Here is a 25,049-nt window from a genome sequence, read left to right as displayed (position 1 = left end):
CTTTCTATCTAACACTAGAATTACATGTCCCAAGGGATCAGAGGCTGCTAGCACCTCCCCTTACCTGGCTCCACTGTGATTACCATACCAGGCTGCAGAGGGAGGGAGCGGGGCATGTCTGGAGTGTCGTGGACATCCATCCCGAGGTAATGGCCAACATGATGCGGGCAGTATTTTCGAGCAGCCTGGAAAAGATATTACCTCAGTGTTATTAGAGCAATGACCACTTAAGGGGAAAGTTGGGCATATATAACGCCGTGAGATATGTGTTAATACTGCCTCCTGCCCCCAGTTCTGCCACTTGTTTCACCTATCCTCGGGCTAATGCTTAAGAGACTTGAAAACTGCCACCTCTTGTACGCAATTCTGCCAACAGCATTCTAACTAATCCACATTTCTATTCTTACAATTTAATATACTACACACATGCTAACTGGGGTAAGCCCAGTAATGACTATGGCAAATGAAAATCTCTTTTCTTGGGGGAGGGAAGATAATTATGTTAGAATAGTTCTCTTTTCAATGTTCGCATGTCCCTCTTAGGAAGGCTACTCTGGAGACCCTAAGTATCTCACAGCAACTTGTGGAGTAGGTATGAAACACCATGTAACACAGTAATTATTAGGCATTTACTAGCTTGGATATTTCTATCCGTTGATTAAAGATCTGTTGGCATGAACAGGAGGAATTTATAGCTTTTTTCCTATTGATAAAAGAAACCCTGGCAGCCTAAACTTGGAGCTAGGAGATGCCTTACCGGTCTGTTTCGTTTGACCACCTGGCATGGTCACATGCCATTTAATTTAAAGCTGAGGCTTTAAATTTCTATTGAACACCATCACATTTTGGATGCAGATGAAATTCACTAAACACGGCAACTGAGGATATTGTTAAAAGTCTCAACAATGTTACTGAAGCAAGAAACACCCTCCCCTTCGACCCCTACCTTTTCAAAATCACTACAAAAGAATTAAGAGTTAACCTCTCCTCCGTTTTATGTCCTCTTCCACCCTGTCTGTACCAGACTTCATTTTGTTTTCTGAAGACTGAGCTAGTTACACAGTATGCAATGAACCAGATGTGTTGCCATCTTCTGGTAGAAATAAGTACTGCACCTTTTGTTTTAATCCAAGTTCAAAAAAAGTCCCTCTTACTGGTGAAGAATCACAAACACCATTTCTAAATCTAATTAGCTTTACATAGGATAAAAACTAAGCAGCATGTCAGGTGTTCTTAAGAAATGGGGCCAAAGGAAGTGAAGTACCTTGAAGGCATTATTTTCCTTAATGTTCTTCATGATCCCCAACTCTTTAAGCTTCTGTCCTATCAGTGTTAGCATCATGCTGTAGATGTTATCCAAGCTTGTTCCAGGGGAGCAGAGGGTCAGACAATCTTTCTGGACTTCTAGAACAGCTTCATAGAGTTCTGCCTGAGGTGCCGTGAACCTGGGGACAGGAAAACCCAAGAACTCGAATTTGGAACTCTCTGATATTGTAGGAAGTTTGCTTCTAAGTTTGATTAGAAAAACTCCAAGGCAATGATGATGGGGCATTGTTGATATTTAGTCAGTACCAGTATATCATTAATGACAGGACCTCAGTCATGCCTAGATGCTCAACAGGAAGAGCAATGACCCTTCAAGCTGGGGCAGCAACAACAATCTCTCCTTCTAACGGTCAGCTGACAGACACGGGGTGAGGCTAAAAGATGCACCCAGCCATGGGCTTCCCTGGTGGCGCAGGGGTTGAGAATCTGCCTGCCAATGCAGGGGACACGGGTTCAAGCCCTGGTCTGGGAAGATCCCACATGCCGCGGAGCAACTAGGCCTGTGAGCCACAACTACTGAGCCTGCGTGTCTGGAGCCTGTGCTCCGTGACAAGAGAGGCCGCGATAGTGAGAGGCCTGCGCACCGCAATGAAGAGTGGCCCCCGCTCGCCGCAACTAGAGAAAGCCCTCACATAGAAACGAAGACCCAACACAGCCAAAAATAAATAAGTTAATTAATTAATAAAAATGACAGACTTAAAAAAAAAAAAGATGCACCCAGCCATGAATGCAGTCAGAGGGCCAGATCAGGCTTACTCTTGATCCTCTCCATTTTTTTTTTTTTACCATTAAAAAAACACAAACAAAAACCAACCAACCAAACAAAAAAAAACAGAGCCTAAGGATCCACTTATAGGCAAAGCAGATGTCATGGGATAAACTAATCAATACTTTGGCTGTGGGACTTCCCTGGTGGCGCAGTGGTTAAGAATCCGCCTGCCAATGCATGGGACACGGGTTTGAGCCTGGTCCGTGAAGAGCCCACATGCCGCGGAGCAATTAAACCCACGTGCCACAACTACTGAGCCTGTGCTCTAGAGCCCGCAAGCCACAACTACTGAGTCCGTGTGCCGCAACTACTGAAGCCCATGCACCTAGAGCCCGTGCTCCGCAACAAGAGAAGCCACCGCAAATGAGAAGCCCGAGCACCGCAATGAAGATTAGCTCCCGCTTGCCGCAACTAGAGAAAACCCGCACGCAGCAACCTGAAGACCCAACGCAGCCAAAAATAAAGTAAAATACATTAATTTATAAAATAAATAAATAAAATGTATTTGTTTAAAAAAAAATACTTTGGCTACTAATAACTTACTAGTTTCCAAGTGTCCTTAGTATAATAATTTCTTCATCAATAATGGGGAAAAATGAGGGAAAAAAACCAAGCTGGGGTGGTATATGATATGTGTTTTTAATACATTAAAAAAAAATTTAACTTATTTTATTTTTGGCTGCGTTGGGTCTTCGTTGCTGCACGTGGGCTTTCTCTAAGTCGCAGCAAATGGGGGCTACTCTTCGCTGTGGTGTGTGGGCTTCTCACTGCGGTGGCTTCTCTTGCTGCGGAGCACGGGCTCTAGGTGCTTGGGCTCAGTAGTTGTGGCACACGGGCTTAGTTGCTCCGCAGCATGTGGGATCTTCCCGGACCAGGGCTCGAACCCATGTCCTCTGCATTGGCAGGCGGCTTCTTAACCACTGCGCCACCAGGGAAGTCCCTATACATTGTTGATGGAATTATAAATTAGTACAGCCAGTTAAATCAAAGGCCTTAAAGGTGCTCATAAAATTTAAGTTTGTAATTCTGCTCTAAGAAGCCATCCTGACAAAATATTTGAAATTCAAAAAAAGCTGAATATACAAAAATGTTCACTGTGATTTTAAAAATAATTATAATAGATACAATCTAAATGTCACCTAATAAGAATGGTTAAAGTCAGCAAGATAATGCTATAATGAAAACCTACACACCCATCTCCCAGGTTCAGCCATCATCAACACTGTTATCTTTGTATCATTGCTGAGTATAACCATGCTCCACCCCATCTCAGTATTACTAAACATTTTTTAACAATTCTTTTTCTAATGTAAATTTTATGTACACTGAAATGTACAAATCTGAGCTCTACAATTCTGACAAATGGATGTGCTGATGGTGATGAAGCTGGGGACACTGAACCCCTAAGTTCTGCTGAGTCATCTTCGCTAGGAGAAGCAGCCCTTCTACCCCTGTCTGAGGAGGTCAACCCTGTTTTGACTGAGAACCTACAGGTATCTCCCCAGAGGCAGCTGCCTTGGTAGTTGCTTCTAGACCCACAACTAGACATTACTCCCAGCAGGTCCCAAAAAGTTAGGTACAAAGTGTGACCCATGACGAGATGCGCTATAATCCAAAAAGAACTGCACGATTTTTCCTATTTATATAGACAAAAATCTGGGAATATGTATAGAAATGGATGTTCATGTGTTGGCTAATGGTGGAAGGAACATAAAGTTGGATCAGGCTGAATTTATTGATAGGGGTCCACTAAGGAGAGATTCTGGATTCAATGCTGAAGCTTGAGGGCTCAGAAAGGCTCTAACGGTTTATTTGGTTGGTTGGCTGAAACATGGATCAAAAGGTAGCCTGAACTAAATGAATTCAAATACCAGAACTACTTGTCTATGTTGGAGAAAGAATTCTGCCTCAAGACTGCAACATCAACTTTTGCTTGAGTTTCCAGCCTGCAGTTCTGCCCTCTGAAATTCAGAAATGCCAATCCCCATGATCACATGAGCCAGTTCTTTAAAATCAATCGATCATCAACCAACCTACCTACCTACATATGCATACATACATAATATATCCCACTGGCTGTTTCTCTGGAGAACTCTGATCCAGATCCATATCCCTATGACATAGAACATTGCCATCCCCCTCGTGGAAGTTCCTCATGTCTATTTCTAATCAATACCCCCACCTCGAGAGGGAAACACTGTTCTGATTATTTTCACCTTAGTTTTGCCTATTCTAGCATGTCATATAAATGGAATTAGACAATATGTACTCTTTTGTGTTGAACTTCCTTCATTAAGAATAATGTCCATGGTGTTATTTTGATCAGTAGTTTGTTCCCTGTTTATTGCTGAGTGGTATTCCCTTGTATGAATAGCCCACAATTTGTGTATTCATTCTCTTGCTGATGGACATTTAGGTCATTTCCAGTTTTTGGCTACTGTGAATAAAACTGTTATGAATATTCTTGTACAAGTCTTTTTGTTCCCGTTGCACTGCACCACTGCCAACACTTGGTATGGTTGGTCTCTTTAATTTCAGCCATTCTAGTGGATGTGCAGAGGTTTAACATGGCTTTTCCTCAATGACTAACAATGATGAATACACATAGTTGTTCACATATTATCTTATTTTATTTTATTTTATTTTTTTTAAATGTTAAATGGAGCATTTAGGGGAAGAACATATGTTGTTACTATTCTTGCAAATTTTCGGAGGTTTCAAAGTAGGTTTTTTTGTTTGTTTGTTTTTTTAACTTTTGGGTTTTATTTATTTATTTATTTATGGCTGTGTTGGGTCTTCGTTTCTGTGCGAGGGCTTTCTCTAGTTGCGGCAAGCGGGGGCCACTCTTCATCACGGTGCGCAGGCCTCTCACTATCGCGGCCTCTCTTGTTGCGGGGCACAGGCTCCAGACGCGCAGGCTCAGTAATTGTGGCTCACGGGCCTAGTTGCTCCGCGGCACGTGGAATCTTCCCAGACCAGGGCTCGAACCCGTGTCCCCTGCATTGGCAGGCAGATTCTCAACCACTGCACACCAGGGAAGCCCCACATATTATCTTATTATCCTTTTGATATCTGTAGGGTTTACAGTGATATCCTCTTTCCTGATCACACAGCTCCAGCAGATTCATGGGAGTAATGTTCCTTAAGTTCGCACCTAATGATCTGTACCCTTTCTGGCTGAAAGTTTCTTTTGCTGCAGATAAAATCTTTGGCTCACACTTTTGTTCTCTGAGCATCTTCAATACGTTATGCTATTTTCTTCTTTCATAAAGCTTGGCTTTTGAAAAGTCTGATAACAGTCTAGTTTCCTTTCCTTCATAAATAGTGTGCTCTTTTTTTCTAGATCCCCAAAAGAATTTTTCTTTTCCTTGCAGGTTCAGAATTTTACTAGACTATGTCTTGGTGTTGTTTTTTTCTGGGCTGATATTCTCAGGTACGTAGTGTGCTCTGTCTAAGGTAGTTTCAATTTTCTTTTTTCAGGAAAATTTTAAATTATAGTTTTTAGTATTTGTTCTGTTCCCTTGCTTTGGTTTTCTTCTTCAGGGCTTCCTTCATGTGTATGTTCTAACTCTTTGCCTATTTTTAAAAAATTTTTTAAATTTTTGGCTGTGTTGGGTCTTCATTGCTGTGCACAGGCTTTCTCTAGTTGCAGCGAGCGGGGGCTACTCTTCGTTGCGATGTGTGGGCTTCTCATTTGCGGTGGCTTCTCTTGTTGCGGAGCACGGTCTCTAGGTGTGCAGGCTTCAGTAGTTGTGGCACTCAAGCTCAGTAGTTGTGGCTCGTGGGCTTTAGAGAACAGGCTCAGTAGTTGTGGCACATGGGCTTGGTTGCTCCATGGCATGTAGGATCTTCCCGGACCAGGGCTCGAACCCGTGTCCCCTGCATTGGCAGGCAGATTCTTAACCACTGCGCCACCAGGGAAGCCCCTGAAGTGATTTTAAACTTATTTCTAATTCTTTTCTGAGTTTGTCACTTTATTACCAAGATTTTCTAATTCTGATATATGTTGTTTTTTCATGTTTTGAATGATTTGCTTTAAAAATTTTTAGCTTGTTTTAAAACAAAAGGGCATTGTTTTGATCTATTTTGTAGTCATGTCTTTCTGGCATGCTTTCATTTCTGTAGGGATGTTATTCTGCTCCTTATTCTCCTTTTGCTTTTAATAACTTTTTATGAGATTTAACCTAGAAGCTTTTTTTTTTTTGGCCGTGTTGAGCAGCATGCGGGGTCTTAGTTCCCTGACCAGGGATCAAACCTGCGCCCCCTACAGTGGAAGCATGGAGTCTTAACCACTGGACCTCCAGGGAAGTCCCCTAGATGCTTTTTTAATTGCTTATTTTATACGAAATTAATTTCCTTTACTTTTAGAATAAGGCAGGATTTATAAAAGATTTAACTTCAGAGTGTAATCTTCTGTTGTTTTGGTGTAGTGGTAAAAAATAAGGCAGCTGGGGCTTCCCTGGTGGCGCAGTGGTTGAGAATCTGCCTGCCAATGCAGGGAACACGGGTTCGAGCCCTGGTCTGGGAAGATCCCACGTGCCGCAGAGCAACTAGGCCCGTGAGCCACAATTACTGAGCCTGCGCGTCTGGAGCCTGTGCCCCGCAACAAGAGAGGCCGCGATAGTGAGAGGCCCGCGCACCGTGATGAAGAGTGGCCCCCGCTTGCCGCAACTGGGGAGAGCCCTCGCAAAGAAACGAAGACCCAACACAGCCATAAATAAATAAATAAATAAAAACAAATACTTAAAAAAAAAAAAAAATAAGGCAGCTTGTTTCAGATCTTTCCTGGTTCAGTTCCTCTCCCTCACTTTGGTTTTATTTATTTATTTATTGGGCTGCACTGCGTGGCCCTCGGGATCTTTTCCCCGGACCAGGGATTGAACCCAGGCCACGGCAGTGAAAGTGCCAAGTCCTAACTACTGGACTGCCAGGGGACTCCCTTTCCCCCCTCTTTGATTTGGATCATCTCATTCCTTCCTCTCTTTAGTTCCTAACCTGCTCAATTTCTGTTCTACTTCCAGCAGTTTCTCTTAAGTGTGAGTCCCTGTCCTAGGGGAGCCCAGCACCTTCAGACTTTCTTGGGCCACTGGATTGGCAAATCCTTCCCGTTTTCAGCTTCTGTTCTGAAATTGGCTCATCATCCTGACTGTGAATAGCTGTTGGTTATTTTGGGGTTCTCCTGTTTTCAGGTCTGTCAGTTAGCCTCCCCCGCCATTGCTGCTTCCTTCTCCTTCCACACAGATACTGATACCACCCAGGTCTTGTGGTTGTACATAATGTGTTCATAACTGTTTGTATTTTGAGATTTTAGTGATACCCCATTACCTGGTGTTTGGGGTACCAGTCACTACCTAGTTGTTCTATTCTTATTTGAAAATTCAGAAAGACTGAAAAACTATTATTTGCTGCCATCTCTCCAGAATCCCTGATTCTTTTTATAGTTTTTGGTTTCTTACTGAGATTCTCTATCTGTTCACACATTACACTTATATCTTCCTTTAACTCCTTGAGCACAGCTATTGTTAGCTGCCTTAAAGTCCTCATCTGCTAATTGTAACATGAGGGTTATTTAGGATCTGTTTTTATTGACTATATTTTTCTTGATTATGGGTCACATTTTCCTGATTCTTCTTATGTCTAGTGATTTTTTTAAATGAACAGTAGAAATTACAAATGATACAATGTAGAGATTCTAAAATTCTGTTATGTTCTTCTGAAGAGTGATTTTGTTAACTTGGCTGGATTCAAACTGCAAGCTCTGCTCTTAGTGGGAAGCAACTAAAATCTCTGTTCAGTCCATTCAAATTCTGGCTGCCAGTATTTTGCTGAGCCTCCTGGGATCTCGCCCTAGAATATAATGTAGTGATCAGCCAAGGATTTTGGAATATTTTATATGCAGATTTTGGACCTCACCCTTTTTTGCAGTACCCTCTCTTTTAGGATTTCCCCCCATCTTTCTGGTTCCTTGCTAGTATCTAATTCTGTCCTTTGACACCTTAGGCCAATAAGGCTGTGGCTTCTTGCTGCCCAAGCTGTGTGGATTGGGGAGTGCCCTCAAGCAAAAAACTCTAACCACTTACATCTAACCCATTATAGCTCTTCTTTCAAGGACAGACTTACGCTGCAGTTTCTGCAGGCTTTTAGGAAGCTCTCTAGTGCCTTCAAATACTTGTTTTTAATATTTTGTCCAGATTCTATAATCGTTATCTGTGGAGGGTTAATCTGGCCAAACTATTCTACCATAACCTAAATATTATCTTTGTACTCAGAAAATAAAAACTTAAATTTGTTTTTAAAAAATGTGTGTGCACACATGTTAACTAGGTGTTTTTAGGTGCCTGAACCTTGATATGATGAATAAAACAGTCTTAGAAAATAATCAGGAGCTTTGTAAAGGCAGTTAATGTGAGCTAGAGGGAACCTGTATATTTCTTTAGTCCTTTATTCCAAATATATCCATATTCTAACTCCTACTCCTAAGAAGCAGTGGGATCTGTGGAAGCCCTACCTGCCATTGACAGGCCAGGTACGAGTGATGTCACTCACATAGCAAGAAGACTCACAACCTCCATCCAGCAGCACCATTTCCCCATCCTGGAACAAAAGTAAGACAGGTAAAAGTAGGTGACTTAATGACTGTCAGTTGTTTCTTCTTCTAATTTAAACTCTTCATGCCTTTCATTTTATAAAAAACAAAACAAAACAAAAACTCTACTTTAAAGGAGACTAATCTTCTCTGGTTCCTTCTCACAAGAAACAGCATCTAAGTTTTTCATATGAATTCACACTGGCTCAAGAACGATGGCACTGTAGAGTGGTTAAGTGCATTGGCTCTGGAACCAGAGTGCTTGGGTTTGAATTACTAGGTGTAAGCATTAGCATTTATGATTTATTAACATCATAAATATTACCATTATCACTATTAATTAAAAAAATCCTATATAGGTTGGTATCCAGGGCCTTTACTCAAATATAATTACCTGTAACCATTTAACTTTAGAATATCACTTCCCCTTCTGCTCTCCATCAAAATACATGTGGGGGGAAAACAAACAAACAAACAAACCCCAAACAAAAACCAAACCAAAAAACCAAAAAACCAAAAAACTTTGGGTACATCTCTCTTTTACTACTTGTCATGTTATACTGAAATTTTCTATTTATGCCCTTGAAGACAGGCCATATCTTAATAATATCTAAATAAGCACAGAACTTGGCACATAGTAGAATAATGGTCAAATAAGTACATGTATAATAATGGCAAGAATAATGAATGTGGTTTTTGTTTCTGGAAAAATGATAGAATAAATTTTAGATAACAACTAGATCCTGGACAAAAATATATTTTATGAAATGTTGACATTACATCATATAAGAGACATCTTAAAGACTTTTTTTCTTGTATAAAAACAACCCAGAACTGAAACTAGAGCTGAGTAGTGATAAGGTTAAGTGTTACAGTATATAGGAAAGAAGGTGTTGCAAAGTGGGGAAGATGAAGTGGAGATTCCTGCATTAACCCAGGACACTCACAGTGGATAACAGGGCCCCAGGTCATTAGGACCCACTTCACTTCTGGCAAAAGCATATGCAAATAACATTTAGAGGAAATAGCGCCCAAATTTGGGATTGCATAATTTCCCAAAAATAACAACAAGCAAATATGAGCTCACAACCAAAGGCTGTCAAGCACAGGAGGCAGTAGGTCACTGTGAGTGAGAGTTAGCAGGAACAACAAATACCAAATTTAGATCTTCCAGAATTCCACACAATGGAGTTATCAGATACAGAATTGCTATTATGAAATGTTTAAAGGGATAAAAAATGGAATCACAAAGGATAACAAGCAACAAGAGACAATTGAGAATAACTGTGGATTTGAAGGGAACCAAATGGAAATAAAAAAAACTGCTGAAATAAAATACTCAGTGGATGGCTGAAGTAGTAGGTTAGACAAATGAAGAGAAAATTTAGTTTCCTGGAAGACAGACCTACCAAAATCCCCTAGAGTATGACACAGACAAGGCAAATGTAAAATGAAAGAAACATTAGCTATTGGAAACAGAAAAGAGGTTTAACATACATCTAACTGAAGACCTTGAAGGAGTGAACAGAGAGAATGTAGGAGAGATGATATCTGAAGAAATAATGTCTGAGAATTTCCTAGAACTGATGAAGACATGAATCTACAGATTCAGGAAGCAGAGGTATCATAATGAGGACATGTAAATATAGATTTGTATTTAGATATATAATAAAACTGAGAAATACCAAAGAAAAAGAAATCTTAATGCAGAAAAAGCAAAAAGAAACTTCATAAAGGAATGATAATTATTATACTTTAAAATCAGCAACACTGAAAGTCAGAAGAAAGGGGTATAATCTATTAAAATTGATGACTGAAAATAACTGTCAATCTAGGATGGTTTTCCTGAGCATAGCCATCTTTCAAGAATGAGAATGAAATAAAGATGTTTTGGCTAAACAAAAGTAGAAAAAGTTTATCAGCTACACACCTTCATCTAAAGGATGTTCTTCAGGTAGAAGGAAGGTGATCCCAGAAAGGCCATCTAAGATGCAAGAAGGAAAGATCAACATGCAGGTAAATCTAAACAAACTCTGTTAGAAGGGGGCTCTGCTTTGACTTGTTCCTGACAGCTAGATGTAGCCGTGGTGAGCTGAGAGGCAGAACCACAGGGCAGCCTGCTGTCTCTGACTAGATCTCTGCCAGATGCCTACCAGCCGGTCCATGACAGAGTCCTTCCAGATGCCCCAACAGTCCTCTGCATTCCTCATGGCTTCTTGATGACCCTGCCCACTAAGTTGAAAAGTTTCAGATAACTGAAGCCAGACTATGACCTAGAAGTTTTTGACTATTTTCTCTTATTTCTTATTTGGGTCACTTCATCTAATAATGGCAATATATCTCTCTCCCTGTAAAGCTAGATTTGTGTTTATTCTCTAGTTTTTCAAGGATGAATACTATATTGTTTAGGAATAGGTACACTGGTGGTAAAACTATGAAGAAAAACAAAAAAAAAAGGTTAAAACAAACGTCAAGATGGTAGGAGACAGAAAGGGAGATGTGCTTCAGATTGCCCAAGGGACTACTAAGGTATAAGCAATGATCTTCTTACCCTTGATGGTGAATACATGGTTGTTCATTTTCTCATTATTATTTTAAACAGCGCATTACATTTATTGTTTATAATATATGATAAATTTGTATTTAGAAATATAATAAAACTGAGAAATACCAAAGAAGAAAATCTTAATGCAGCAAAAGCAAAAAGAAACAGTGGAATATAATGAAAAAAACACATGGAATATAATGAAAGTGAAATATTAATCCTTAAATAATTATAATTAGAACAGAAGAAAGGATGAAAATTAATGAGTTTAGGGAATTCCCTGGTGGTCCAGTGGTTAGGACCCAGTGCTTTCACTGCAGGGGGCCCAGGTTTGACCCCTGGTCCGGGAACTAAGATCCCATAAGCCGTGTGTCATGGCCAGAAAAAAGAGTTTAGCATCTAATTTAAGAAGATTAAAAAAAGAACAAGAGAATAAACACAAAGAGTAGAAGAGTGAAATTAACAAAGGCCAGGGCACAGTGTGATGAGATAATAAACAAAGACAAAATAGCATTAATGAGTGCAGTTTTTTTTTTTAGTATTTTTACTTATTTATTTAAAAAATTATTATTTATTTATTTATTTTATTTTTGGCTGCGTTGGGTCTTAGTTGCGGGATCTTCCCTGAGGCATGCGGGAGTGAAGTTGGTTTTAAAAGACTAATAAAAACCCACAAACCTCTGCTGAGATTTCTTTGCACAGATCTTAAGTATACAGAAATAAGTCTGTTTTGTCAAACGTATACACCCATGTAACCACACCCTCATGGCCTTACCCAGTCAACACCCCATCAGAAGCAACCACTGATCCGATTCCTATCACCATAGATTAGTTTTGCTTATTTCAGAACTTCATACAAATAAAATCATATAGTTTGTAATTTTCTTGTGTCTGGCTTATTTATTCAGCGTAATGCTTTTGAGATCATTCATGCTGTTGGCAGTGCTGTAGTTTGCTCCTTTTTATCTCAAGGATATACCACACGGTAATTTCCATATCTAATATCCTGGTTATGGACCCCTGGACTATTATGAGTTCACTTGCTATCAACATTCTTGTACAAGGCATTTTTTGGACATACGTTTTCATTTTTCTTGGAAAAATACCTAAAAAGAAACTGCTGGTTCACAGAGAACATGTATGTTTACTTACTTACTTACTTACTTAATTTATTTATTTAATTTTTTGGCTGTGTTGGGTCTTCGTTTCTGTGCGAGGGCTTTCTCTAGTTGCAGCAAGCGGGGGCCACTCTTCATCGCGGTGCGTGGGCCTCTCACTATCACGGCCTCTCTTGTTGCGGAGCACAGGCTCCAGACGCGCAGGCTCAGTAGTTGTGGCACACGGGTTTAGTTGCTCCGTGGCATGTGGGATCTTCCCAGACCAGGGCTCGAACCCGTGTCCCCTGCATTGGCAGGCAGATTCTCAACCACTGCGCCACCAGGGAAGCCCTGTATGTTTACTTTTAAAGAAACTGTCTATTAAGATTTATTAGAAAAGGGACTTGCCTGGTGGTGCAGTGGTTAAGAATCCGCCTGCCAATGCAGGGGACATGGGTTCGAGCCCTGGTCTGGGAAGATCCCACATGCCGCGGAGCAACTAAACCCGTGTGCCACAACTACTGAGCCTGTGCTCTAGAGCCCACAAGCCACAACTACTGAGTCCTTGTGCCACAACTACTGAAGCCTGCGTGCCTAGAGTCTGTGCTCCACAACAAGAGAAGCCACCGCAATGAGAAGCACGTGTATCACAACGAAGAGTAAGCCCTGCTCGCCACAACTAGAGAAAGCCCACACACAGCAGCAAGGACCCAATGCAGCCAAAAATAAATAAATAAATAAACAAACAAACAAAGATATCAAGAATGTAAAAAGGTACATAGATGGAAAACAAAACAAACAAACAAAAAACAAAAGAAAAAAAAGAATGTAAAAGGGTACATTACTACAAACACAAAAGATTAAAATGTAAGATAATACTACGAGTAATTTTAAAAACTTAGACAAAATGGTACAAAAATATAATCTACCAAACTGTCTCAGGAAGAATGGAAATATAAATTGATAAAAACACTTCGGAAATGTCTGGCATTTTCTATGAAAGTTGCAAATATGCATATCCTATGACCCAGCAATTCCATTATTAGGTGTCTCTTAGGCAACCTTGATAACTTACATACCATGAATAATGTACAAGAATGTTCACAGAACATTGTTCATAATGGTAAAAACCTGGAAAATATATAAATATCCATCTATGGATATTTATCACATTAAGAAATTCAAACTGAGAAAATTTCATAATATTTATTCATTTAAAAATAACAATAAACCCATTAATTACATGCTAAAATAACATTTTTAATGAAAATAACTATTTTTCTAAATAAAAATATTTAGTTAGAAAAGTGGCATTGTTTTACATTTTTGCAAATCTCTGTCTAGCATAGACAAATAGAAGACAGCTGGAGTCTCATATTTGCTTTCTGCATTCAATTTGGTGTGATATTGCATGTCATAAGGCCTCTGGGATACTTCACCGTACAGTTGAGAGAAAACAAGAGTGAAAAAGAGCACATAATATAATGTCTTAGCATTCTTATGAAAATACATTTAACTTCACAGACCATGCTCTACCTGCTATCCTACACTCCAGCAATTACAATGAAGAAACTACAGCGGCATACAACAATATACTGTTGTACAAAAGAAGACACAGACATAATATTTCAAATACATAAAGTTCAAACATGACCAAAACCGAACTATATAAACTACATTATTTATTAATTGTAAAATAAAAAGAAAAGCAAAGACATGATCACCATCAAAATTGGGAGAGTGTTACCCTATCAGGGAGAGAAGGAGTTATCACAGGGAGGGAAGGACCACATGGTGGAAAAGCTTCTTGGGGGTGGGAGGGACACAGTAATGTCCTATTTAAGGGGTTAAGTGTTTCCTGTAAAGGGCTAGATAATATTTGTTTTGTGGACCGTACTGCCTCTGGTGCAACTACTCAACTCTGCCATGGGGTGCGGGTGGGGGTGGGGGTGGGGGAGTGGAAACCACTGTGTTCCAATAAAACTTTATTTAAAAAACAAAGTGGCAGGCTGGATTTCGCCCAGAGGGCTGTAGCTTGCCAACATGTTTTATTTCTTGACCTGGGTAACGGTCTCATGGGTGTTAACTTTATAATTACCCATTAAACTATTCTTTTATGGTTTAAGTACTTTTCCAGTACTTACATTTTACAATAAGAAATGTAAAATAAATAAATAAATAAATAAAAATAAAAAGAAAGAAATAGAAAGCCTCAGTATATTAAAGAAATTGAATCATAGTTAAAAATCCCACAAAAGATATCTGGCCCAAATAATTCCACAGGAGAGTTCTACCCAATTTTCAAGAAACATTAATTCAAACCATTTTACAATATTAAAAAATAAACTATTCATTTTATGAGTTTAGTTTGACCTTGAATGAAAACCATAAATTCAGTATGAGAAAAATTATAAGACAATCTCACTCATGTACACAAATCAGAATATCCTAAACAACACATTAGCAAGTTGAAAGCAGTAATGCCAAAGATACGAAAAGATGCTTAACTTCACTGGTAATTGAGGTAATGGAAATTAAGACCACAATGAGATACTGTTTTATTCCAACTAAAATGGCAAAAATTAAGAAGTCTGATAATATCAGGGGATGGAAAGGATGTGGTGAACAGAATTATACACTGCTGGTAGGAGTGTAAATAGATACAAATACTTGAGAAAAAATCTGTATTATCTTATCATACTTGAATTAAAAGAAAAGTTTGAGTCCCCAAAACTACATATAGCAATATATGATTTTTATATATTTCATAAACAAGCAGAACTAATTAATATTGTTTGGGGAATCATGTCTTTGTGATAAAACTATTGACAAAATCAAGAGAATGACAAACAAAAATTTAGGATACCGGTTAGTGACCTTTGGGAGGGAGGCAGTAGGGTGCCAGAGCATAAGGGTACGTACGCAGATGTAACATATTGGTAGTGTTCTGGCTCTTGAGTTGAGTCATCGGTTCATGGGTATTCATTAAAAAAGATTATATTGTATAATTTATGTTTGCTATATATTTTTTTGAATTTACTGTAAATTAAAGTAGATAATTAAAAATAGACTTAATAAAGGAATACACGATTCTTTACTTGTATAGTCACTTGGGGAGAAAACCATAAAAAATAAGTTCCCTCACAGCTAACAAGATAGTCGTAAAACCTGTCTGCTCCCAAAATATGCTTGGTCCACTGTTGCCACAAGTCCTTAGCAAAGGAGTTTTATCAAATGAAATGAGCAGAGGCTTTAGACTAGAATAGTCGGCTCTACACTAATGAGTTACCTAATTTTTTAGTTTATTACCTCATCTATTAAACAGGCATGTTAATAATTGTTCCTATCTCACATTGCTAATGTGCAGATCAAAGGAGATCATGTCTGTAAGGGATTTATAAATAGCAGTTAGTTTGTGAAAGCTGAAGGTTAGGGGACCATGAGGTTAGAGTTTTCTACTAAGGCATCTGGACCCAGAGGAAGCAGCACTGAAGGGGATCTGTGTACCTTGATGCGTTGATTGTTCTTCACATAGTGCAGAGTGTTTGACCGATTACCTCCAGCAACCACAGGTGGGTAGGCTAAGATGTCTGCACCACGGGCCCGGCATTCAAATTCAAACTGAAAAACAACAGCAAAGTACAACTGAAAGTCTGACTGAGATTTCCTCAGGGCAGCCCCAGCCCAGGCTCTCTTCAACAGCTCATACCTCCATTCAAGTACTTATCTTAAGTTAACAATGGAAAACTATTTGTCACATCTTTTTAACCAACCTTTTATGCTGTAACTTCAGGCCATTTCTTTTATGCTCACCCCAATACTGTTATTCAACTCTATTATTAAATCTGTTCTTTTCTCGAAAACCTATGATTGTCAGATACTTTACATGTTACTATTTGTTTTTTCTTATTTAGATCAACACTGAAATATGGCTTGCATTTTTAACAACAGCTCTAAATTACCAATTTCAACCTTTCAAATAGCTACCGACCTACATGCTCTGGAAATGTGAAAAAGGATGCTAGGCAAATGGTAAATTCTACTAATTTCATTATATCCTAGGATGGAGCTGGAGACTGGTTCATATCTGCTACTATCTGCAACACTACCTCAGATTCTTTGCCTTTACATTTACTTAAACAGTATTATTCTTCTTAACTCACACTTGCGAAAGTCTTTCCTTCTTTACCTGTTCTACTTCGCAATTTTCTCCATCTAATTGTAGATCTACATATTTTAGACTCATCTAATAAATTACCACTGACATTTAAGAACCAAATCCTCTCCACTGATGTCTTGCTCACTTCCATGAAAGCCAACTGGATGCCATATGCAAATCAATGAAATTACATTTGCGTCCAACAAAACTTTTCCAGCCATTTAATGCTCACCTTAGCATAAAGAAAGCCTTCCTCTACAGGGGCTTTACTGGCAAACATGGTCTCTATGAAAGCCTGCAAAAAGAATGAAGAATGAAAAGAACATAGTCTCATTTTAACTACGCTGCTTATTCAAATGTTCAAAATACTGGAGCTCAAACGAAAAGCACACTTCTCCCCAACTTTGTCAACCTGAAGTTATGGCTTTGTGGGCATCATAATACCGATTTCCAAAGAGGAAAATATTGCTTTCAGGAATAGTTGACTGATGACAGACTTAGTGGAAGGGCACCCAACCTACCCACTTAGAATATACATTGTATATTAGAATAAGCTACATGGAAACACATTTGACATTTACATTACAAAATGCTTCTACAGCCCTGGAATGTATGAAATTGTGGATTGACTGGTCCAGTCTACAGCAGGGTTTCCCAACCCTGGCACTATCAACATTTTGGGCTAGATTATTCTTTGTTTGAGGGCTGTCCTGTTCAATGTAGGATGACAGTAGCATTTCCCAACTGTGATAATCAGATGTTGCCAAATGTCCCCTGGGGGACACAGAACTGCCCCCAGTTGAGAACCCCCAGCCTATACTATCAGTATAAGTACTGTAATTCTCTGTGATAGCCACATTATATGTGTCATGTTTTCTATCTTTATAAACATATATGTTTATAATTCACCACTGTACCTTGTTCCAAAAAGGATTCTGATTAGCTTACATGGATACATAAAATACAAGATAGCATGAATTCATGGTAGAGTTAAACAAAAGGAAGGCTTGAGAGGAATGGAGCTAAACAAAACCAAACCAAAAAGAGGCATACCATAATGACCTTCACAACTACTATGGCTAATATGGACAGGCCACAGATTAATCTCTGAGTTTTCTAGCAGTCAATGTGAAAAGGGAAACTCTGTTGGCTATATAATTTCCAATGTCTGTGGGATAAAAACAAACCAGTTGCACAGGAATATGATTATATGATACTACAACTAGAAAGGAATTTCTCTCAAGTTGTTAAATGAAGTAATGAATTGAAGAAGAAATGTTTTTAATAACACTTCTTAATACAAGGTAACATCATCATAAAGCCCAAGAGAGGAAACGCAAGTGGGATGTAATGGGAATATCTGCATGGCCTGCTGCCTTTTCTCATTCTGATCTTTCTTCAGATGTCTCATCCTCAGAGAGGCCTTTCCTAACCACCCTATCTAAATTAGCATTTTCCATCACACTTTATCCCCCTCCATTGCTTCATTTTTCCTCACAGTATTTAATTCCAGCTGACTATATATCATATATTTGTTTACTGTCTCTCCTCAGTAATGTATGTAGACTGAGGATAGGGACACAGGGACAGTCTGTTTTGCTCACCACTGTATCCTTAGAACCTAAAGCAGTGCCTGCCACCACAGGAGGTACTTAAAATAAATATCTGCTGAATGAATTAGCAATTAAAATTAGTTAGGGACTAATTAGGTGGTCCAGTGGCTAGGACTCCGAGTTTCCACTGCAGGGGGCATGGGTTCAATCCCTGGTTGGAGACAGGGGAACTAAGATCCCATCCCGAAAGCCACGAGGCGTGGCCAAAAGGAAAGAAAATAAAAAAACACAACAGAAAAAAGGAAAAGTGTGGTAGCTCTACTGAGGCTCATACACTTTTTTTTAGAAAAATATTTATTTATTATTTTATTTATTTATTTTGGCTGTGCTAGGTCTTAGTTGAGGCACGTGGGATCTTTGTTGAGGCATGCATGCAGGATCTAGTTCCCCGACCAGGGATCTAACCCAGGCCCCCTGCAGTGGGAACACGGAGTCTTACCCACTGGACCCACCAGGGAAGTCTTGAGGCTCATACACTTAAAAGAGGGATTTGTCTTTTTATTTCCTTTCAAACTGTTAATGAATAGTACAGAGAATTTTTGAATTCATGGTTCTTTTACACTGCTATGCAGACTAAACAAGATAGAAAACTTCCTTTTGCTTCGTAGGTGGTCAAATGCCTGATTTTGCTTTACTTCTTTTTATAATCAGTGTGCTTCCTATGAATCCATTTCTTCACAGATGATTCCAGGTATATATGGTATGTGGTTCATGCCACCTATCCTCACTATGTGTGTGATACCTATTCTGTAAAGACCAAGGGGCAAACTTTATGACTGCCACCTAATAGGTTGTCTTGTCACAATGTAGCCCACACTCCCAACTAACACTTAACTCTCTTACCTCACTAGGTGCTATTTTTTTTTTTTTTTAAACTTTGTTTTATTTATGTGTTTACTATTTTTTAAAATTTTACTTATTTTCTGGTTGCGCTGGGTCTTCATTGCTGCGCGCAGGCTTTCTCTAGTTGCGGCGAGCGGGGGCTACTCTTTGTTGCGGTGCGCGGGCTTCTCATTGCGGTGGCTTCTCTTGTTGCGGAGCACGGGCTCTAGGTGTGCAGGCTTCAGTAGTTGCAGCGTGAGGGCTCAGTAGTTGTGGCTCATGGGCTTTAGAGTGCAAGCTCAGTAGTTGTGGCACATGGGCTCAGTAGTTGTGGCTCATGGGCTTTAGAGCGCAGGTTCAGTAGTTGTGGCGCATGGGCTTAGTTGCTCCGTGGCATGTGGGATCTTCCCAGACCAGGGATCAAACCCTTGTCCCCTGCGTTGGCAGGCGGATTCCTAACCACTACGCCACCAGGGAAGTCCCACTAGGTGCTATTTAAATGTTTGTGTTCTGACTCTTTAAAAATGTAAAATGGGTTTTCTTTGCATTTCACCCTGTGCATATCATAATCAGAGTACATCACGAATAGATACTGTATAGTTTATGGAGAAGGGAGAGTGGAGAGAAGAAGCATTTCACAAATGATTTCATAAAGGTTTTGTGTGTGTGTCCCCACATGGGTGATGTTAGAATAAGGAGACTGTGCCATTTGGAAAGGAGGGGAAGGGCACTCAGGGCAGAGGGATGACACAGGACTATGGCCCATCTCAAAGAGTTCAGGATGGCCAGCACATATGCTGGAACACATATGTCAGCACATATGTCAAGTACATACGGAGGAATGAGAAGAGATGAAGCTGGAAGGGTAGGTAGGAGGGGCCACACCATGAAAGGCCTTGCAGGAGCATGTTGAAATGTAATCCTGAAAACAACAAGGAGCCACCCTGTTGTTTAAGTAGGAGAGGGACATCAGATTTATAAAGATCACTCTGCCACGGTAGAGTTATACTCAGGCAATAATGGAAGCAAGTAGACAGCAAAGGGATACTAGGTGTCCCACTGTGCTAGGCATAGGTCAAAATAACACAGCTTGGTATTTAAACCCAGGTCTGTTCTCTACTACACTATTCTGCCTCCCTAGGAGGGCACTTGTGGACTAGTTAATTAGATATAAGGGTTGGGGAGAAGCAATTATCTGGATAATTTCCATATTTCTATCTATGGTTGTTGGGTAAACATTGATATTATTAACCATGAGAAACAATACAGGAGGAGAGTCGGGTTTGGTGGAGGGAGAGCACAAGTTTAGATACTTACAGGAAATTCAGGAAGAGATGTCCAGGAGGCAGGATATGCGTTCAGCCACAGGCGAGATCAGACCTGGAGAAAGTCTGACTCCCACCCCACTTTTCCTTCTGCCCAAATATTCTAGCAATTCTCTGTCTGTAAACATTACTTAACTCTAATGGCAAGGTCCTTTACTTATTTTAAACCAAATCAGAATGCCACACAGTCCAACTGATTAGTATCACATAGGCACAAATTATATTTGGCTTGACTCCCAAAAGAAGGGAAATTTTTGTTTGGGCTAAGCCACAGAAATATAGCATAACTATTCTTTTTTGTTGTTTTGGGGTTTTTGTTTTTGCTTTTCTTAGCATAACTATTCTTAAGGAAACTATTTTGCCCAAATATCCAAAAATCTTACAGAAACATTCTAGATTAGAATTGGGAAAACTGAGGGAATACAATCACTGACAGCTAGAAATTGTTTATTAAGAAAAATAAGGCCAGGACTTCCCCGGTGGCGCAGTGGTTAAGAATCTGCCTGCCAATGCAGGGGACACGGGTTCGATCCCTGGTCCGGGAAGATCCCACATGCCACAGAGCATCTAAGCCCATGCACCACGACTACTGAGCCTGTGCTCTAGAGCCCGCGAGCCACAACTACTGAAGCCCATGCGCCTAGAGCCTGTGCTCTGCAACAAGAGAAGCCACCACAATGAGAAGCCCGCGCACTGCAACGAAGAGTAGCCCCCGCTCGCTGCAACTAGAGAAAGCCCGCATGCAGCAACGAAGACCCAATGAGCCAAAAAATAAATAAATACATAAAAATTTAAAAAAAAATCAAAAAATCCTCTTTGGATTTCTTAAAAAAAAAAGAAAGAAAAATAAGGCCAAATTCCATCTCCCTGTCTGTTGTCATTACTGAATTGGTAGATAAAGGGAATACCACAGACTTAATACTTCTAAATTTTAGGACAATACTTAAAATAGTCTCTCAGGATAACTATGTGTGGACAAGTGACAGAAGTGTGGGTCAGAATATTCCCAGGTAGATTTAAAACTGATTTTACACCTTATTCAAAGACATCTGATCATTGCACTGATATCAATTCCTCTGGAGCCCTTAACGTTATCCCACAGATCTAGTTTTAGTTTTTCTTCCTTATTTTAAAAATCAGTGATTTAGGGCTTCCCTGGTGGTGCAGTGGTTGAGAATCTGCCTGCCAATGCAGGGGACATGGGTTCGAGCCCTGGTCTGGGAAGATCCCACATGCCACGGAGCAACTAGGCCCGTGAGCCACAACTACTGAGCCTGTGCGTCTGGAGCCTGTGCCCCGCAACAAGAGAGGCCGCGACAGTGAAAGGCCCGCGCACTGCGATGAAGAGTGGCCCCCGCTTGCCGCAACTAGAGAAAGCCCTCGCACAGAAACAAAGACCCAACACAGCCATAAATAAATAAATAAATTTATTTTTAAAAAAAAGAAAATAATTTAAAAAAAAATCAGTGATTTGCAGGAAGACAAAGACATACGCTTATCACATTTATAATTAGCTATGAGTAGTCTTTGCTGGTCTGGCCATGGCAAAAGCACTGGACACTGTCCTTGAAGGACACTGACAAACTACAGCACATACAGAGGAGGGTTACCAAAATAAGGGAAAATATAACAAATGAGGAATAATTAAGGAAAACAAGTCTTCACTTTGGAAAGACAAAGGTAGAACACAGGAAAGCAGCCTTCAAATGTCTGTGTGCTATTCTGCTGTGAGGTTCATTCCAGCAGGTCTGGAATTAGCCTGAGCTGTTTTGCTAAAGTTCCCACTCAGCACTGATCCTGGTCAAAGTCTGAAATATGCTGGTTAACAGCGTTGAGAAGAGTTTCCAAGCACTTTGTTATCAGCTTGTCAGTACTGATAACAGTGAGATTAATGGTTTGTACTTGGTCTCCCTGGGACCTCTGAAGGGCTATGCTGTTTCACAGCAGGAATATGCTAATGTGACCAAAACCCAAAAATCCCTAGCTGAGATTCCATCTGGGGCTCCCTGGTTCCAAGGTGTTCTATGCATGCATCTGTGGTTCCTGAGCCACAGAGAAAATGTACCATGCCCGGTCCTAAGGGAGGACAACAGAAGTCTGCACCCAGCTTCTCTGGACCTGGCTGTGAGACAGCCATTGGGTGTGACAGGTATTCTTACATTAATGCTGTTGCTATACTGTACCCTTCTTCTGTACTAACTGTAGACTTGTAAGCACTGTCACTGAGTCTTCTTTAACAACTGACCTGTTTAACTGCCATTGTTAGTACAGTTGGCATCTAATTCATTCATTCTTTTTTTAAACCTGAGATGAAATTCACATTACATAAAATTAACCAATAAAAGTGAACAATTCAGTGGCATTTACTATGTTCACAATGTTGTGTAGCCATCACCTTTATCTAGTTCAAAAACATTTTCATCACCCCAAAAGAAAATGCCGTACCCAGTAAGCAGTTACTTTCCATATCCCCCTCACCCTAGCCCCTGGCAAACATCAATCTGCTTTTAGTCTCTATGGATTTACATATTCTGTATATTTCATATAAATGGAATCATACAATATGTGATCTTTTGTGTCTGGCTTGCTTCACTTAGGATAATGGTTTCAAGGTTCATCAATGCTGTGGAATGTATGTCATTCCTTTTTATGGCTGAATAGTATTCCACTGTATGTATTGATATATATACTACATTTTGTTATTCCATTCATCCATTGATGGACATGTGAGTTGTTTGCACCTTTTGGCTATCCTGAATAGTGTCTCAATGAACATTTGTGTACAAGTATTTGTTTGAGTACCTGTTTTTAATTCTTTTGGGTATATCCCTAAGAGAAGAACTGTCAGATCATATGATAATTGTTTAATTTTTTCAGGAACCCCCTCAAGTATTTTCCACAGTGACTGAACATTCCCACTGGTAATGTGCAAAGGTTCCAATTTTTCCACATCCTCGCCTACATTTGTTATTTTGTTTGTTCGTTTATTTTTTAATAAGCTATCTTATTGGGTGTGAAGTGGTATCTCATTTAGATTTTGATTTGCATTTCTTAAGTGGCTAATGATATTAAGCATCTTTTCATTTGTATATCTTCTTTGGAGAGATGTCTATTCAACTCTTTTGCCCATTCTGTAATTGGGCTGTCTGTGTTTTTGTTTTTGAGTTGCAAGAGTTCTTTACAAAGTATTCTGAATACAGACCATTATCAGATTTATGGCTTGAAAATATTTTCTCCCACTCTGTAGGTTGTCTTTTTATTCTCTTGATAATGTCCTTTGACACGTAACGGTTTTTAATTTTGATCAAGTACACTTTATCTGTTTTTCTTTTGTTGCTTATTTTCATTTCATATCTAAAAATCCATTGCCAAATTCAAGGTCATAAAGATTCACCCTATATTTCTATTAAGTTTTATATAGTTTTAGCTTTTAAGGTTAGGTCTTTGATTTATTTTGAGTTAATTTTTATATATGGTATGAGGTAGGGGTCCAAGATCATTATTTTGCATGCAGATATCCAGTTGTTCCAGCATATCTGAATTATTCTTAATATATGGTAAAGGCATTATTTTGAAAGAAAAAGAATGATTCTGATAAAAAGGGTGAAAAAAAATGCTATGAGCTTGGATGATTGCCAAGCCACCACTGGTTTAAAGTAGCACTGGCTTTGAAATCAGTGGAATCTGAAAATGACAGAACCTGAACTTTAGCAGCTAGTATAATGGACTGGAAAGGAATTGCAAACCGATAGTGGTCTTGTTAAAAACTCAGTGATACGGTTGCGGCTTTCAGCATTGATCTGAGAAAGTTCAGAATCCTCTTCAGATGAGTTTCACCCACTTTGAGCGGCAGGTAAAGCTCTAACCAAAGGAACCTGGGCCACTGTAATTTTTGATGAACCAACTAAGCTTGTGATACACACTACAACTAAGATAATTCAGGTAGGGCAAACTGTTTGATGGGGGACAAAAAAAAAATCACGGAAGGGGTTATTCGGTGAAGGAAATGAGCCATTTTTCAGATTTACATGCAACACCCTGATGAACTAAAAATGGTTCCTAAGAATTTTAGATCAAGGAGCAGTGTCTCTGGCTTTAAACACTGTTGAGTGGAGGGGAATTAGGGCTCACTGTAGCTACAGAGAAACCCCTAGCTTACTAGAATGCATTAAGGGAGGGGTCCACCATACATATCCAGAGATGGGCAATTGCCCTGCTTCTCCCTTGTCTTATAAATGGTTGGTGCCTACTGAAGCTGCAGAAATGCTGTGGATGTAGGCAGTATTGCACTGGCTGTATGATGACGGAAATGAGCACCCTTATGGAATGCCCCTTACTAAGTTTATAACAGACACTGTGATAAAGGATGCTCACCAGCAGGGGCTTCATATGTGACTTTGCTGTTGGATCTCAGGAGGATGTAAACAGGTAGTTTCAGATTTTTTTTTTTTTTTTTTAGTTTCAGATTTTTTATCTCAACTTCCTCATATGGATAATAAAAAGATAATAATGAGTTTAGGACTTTACAAGAGAAATAAAATCAGTAAGAAAGAGGACACCAAGGGGATGAAGTTGAACCCTTGTCTTTTTTTTGGTTGAGTTGTTAAGAGTTCTTTACATATTCTGGATACTAGATCTTTATCGGATATAGGATTTGCAAATATTTTCTCCCATTCCAAAGTTGTCTTTTCACTCTCTTGATAATATTCTTTGATGCACAAAAGGTTTTAATTTTTTTTTAAGTTTTTAATTTTGATGAAGCCCAATTTATCTATTTTGCTGTTGTTGCTAGTGCTTCTGGTGTCAT

At 39.5% G+C, this 25,049-nt stretch overlaps 1 protein-coding gene across 2 annotated transcripts in view; it reads right to left on the bottom strand.

The window, feature by feature from the left end:
• Positions 1-25,049, bottom strand: part of XPNPEP3 (X-prolyl aminopeptidase 3) — a 62,081-nt gene that overhangs the window by 5,092 nt on the left and 31,940 nt on the right. For both annotated transcript variants that reach the window (XM_059937040.1, XM_059937041.1), the window contains exons 5-9: positions 16,715-16,777; positions 15,831-15,944; positions 8,604-8,689; positions 1,265-1,445; positions 65-185 (exon numbers count right to left, since the gene is read on the bottom strand). In XM_059937040.1, coding sequence (XP_059793023.1) covers positions 65-185; positions 1,265-1,445; positions 8,604-8,689; positions 15,831-15,944; positions 16,715-16,777 — 565 coding nt within the window. The remainder of the gene's footprint in view (positions 1-64; positions 186-1,264; positions 1,446-8,603; positions 8,690-15,830; positions 15,945-16,714; positions 16,778-25,049) is intronic.

This window comes from Balaenoptera ricei, chromosome 10 (assembly GCF_028023285.1).
Source record: "Balaenoptera ricei isolate mBalRic1 chromosome 10, mBalRic1.hap2, whole genome shotgun sequence".
NCBI lineage: Eukaryota > Metazoa > Chordata > Mammalia > Artiodactyla > Balaenopteridae > Balaenoptera > Balaenoptera ricei.
The sequence above is the reverse complement of the archived record's forward strand: the minus strand, read 5'-3'. Positions and strand labels throughout refer to the sequence as shown.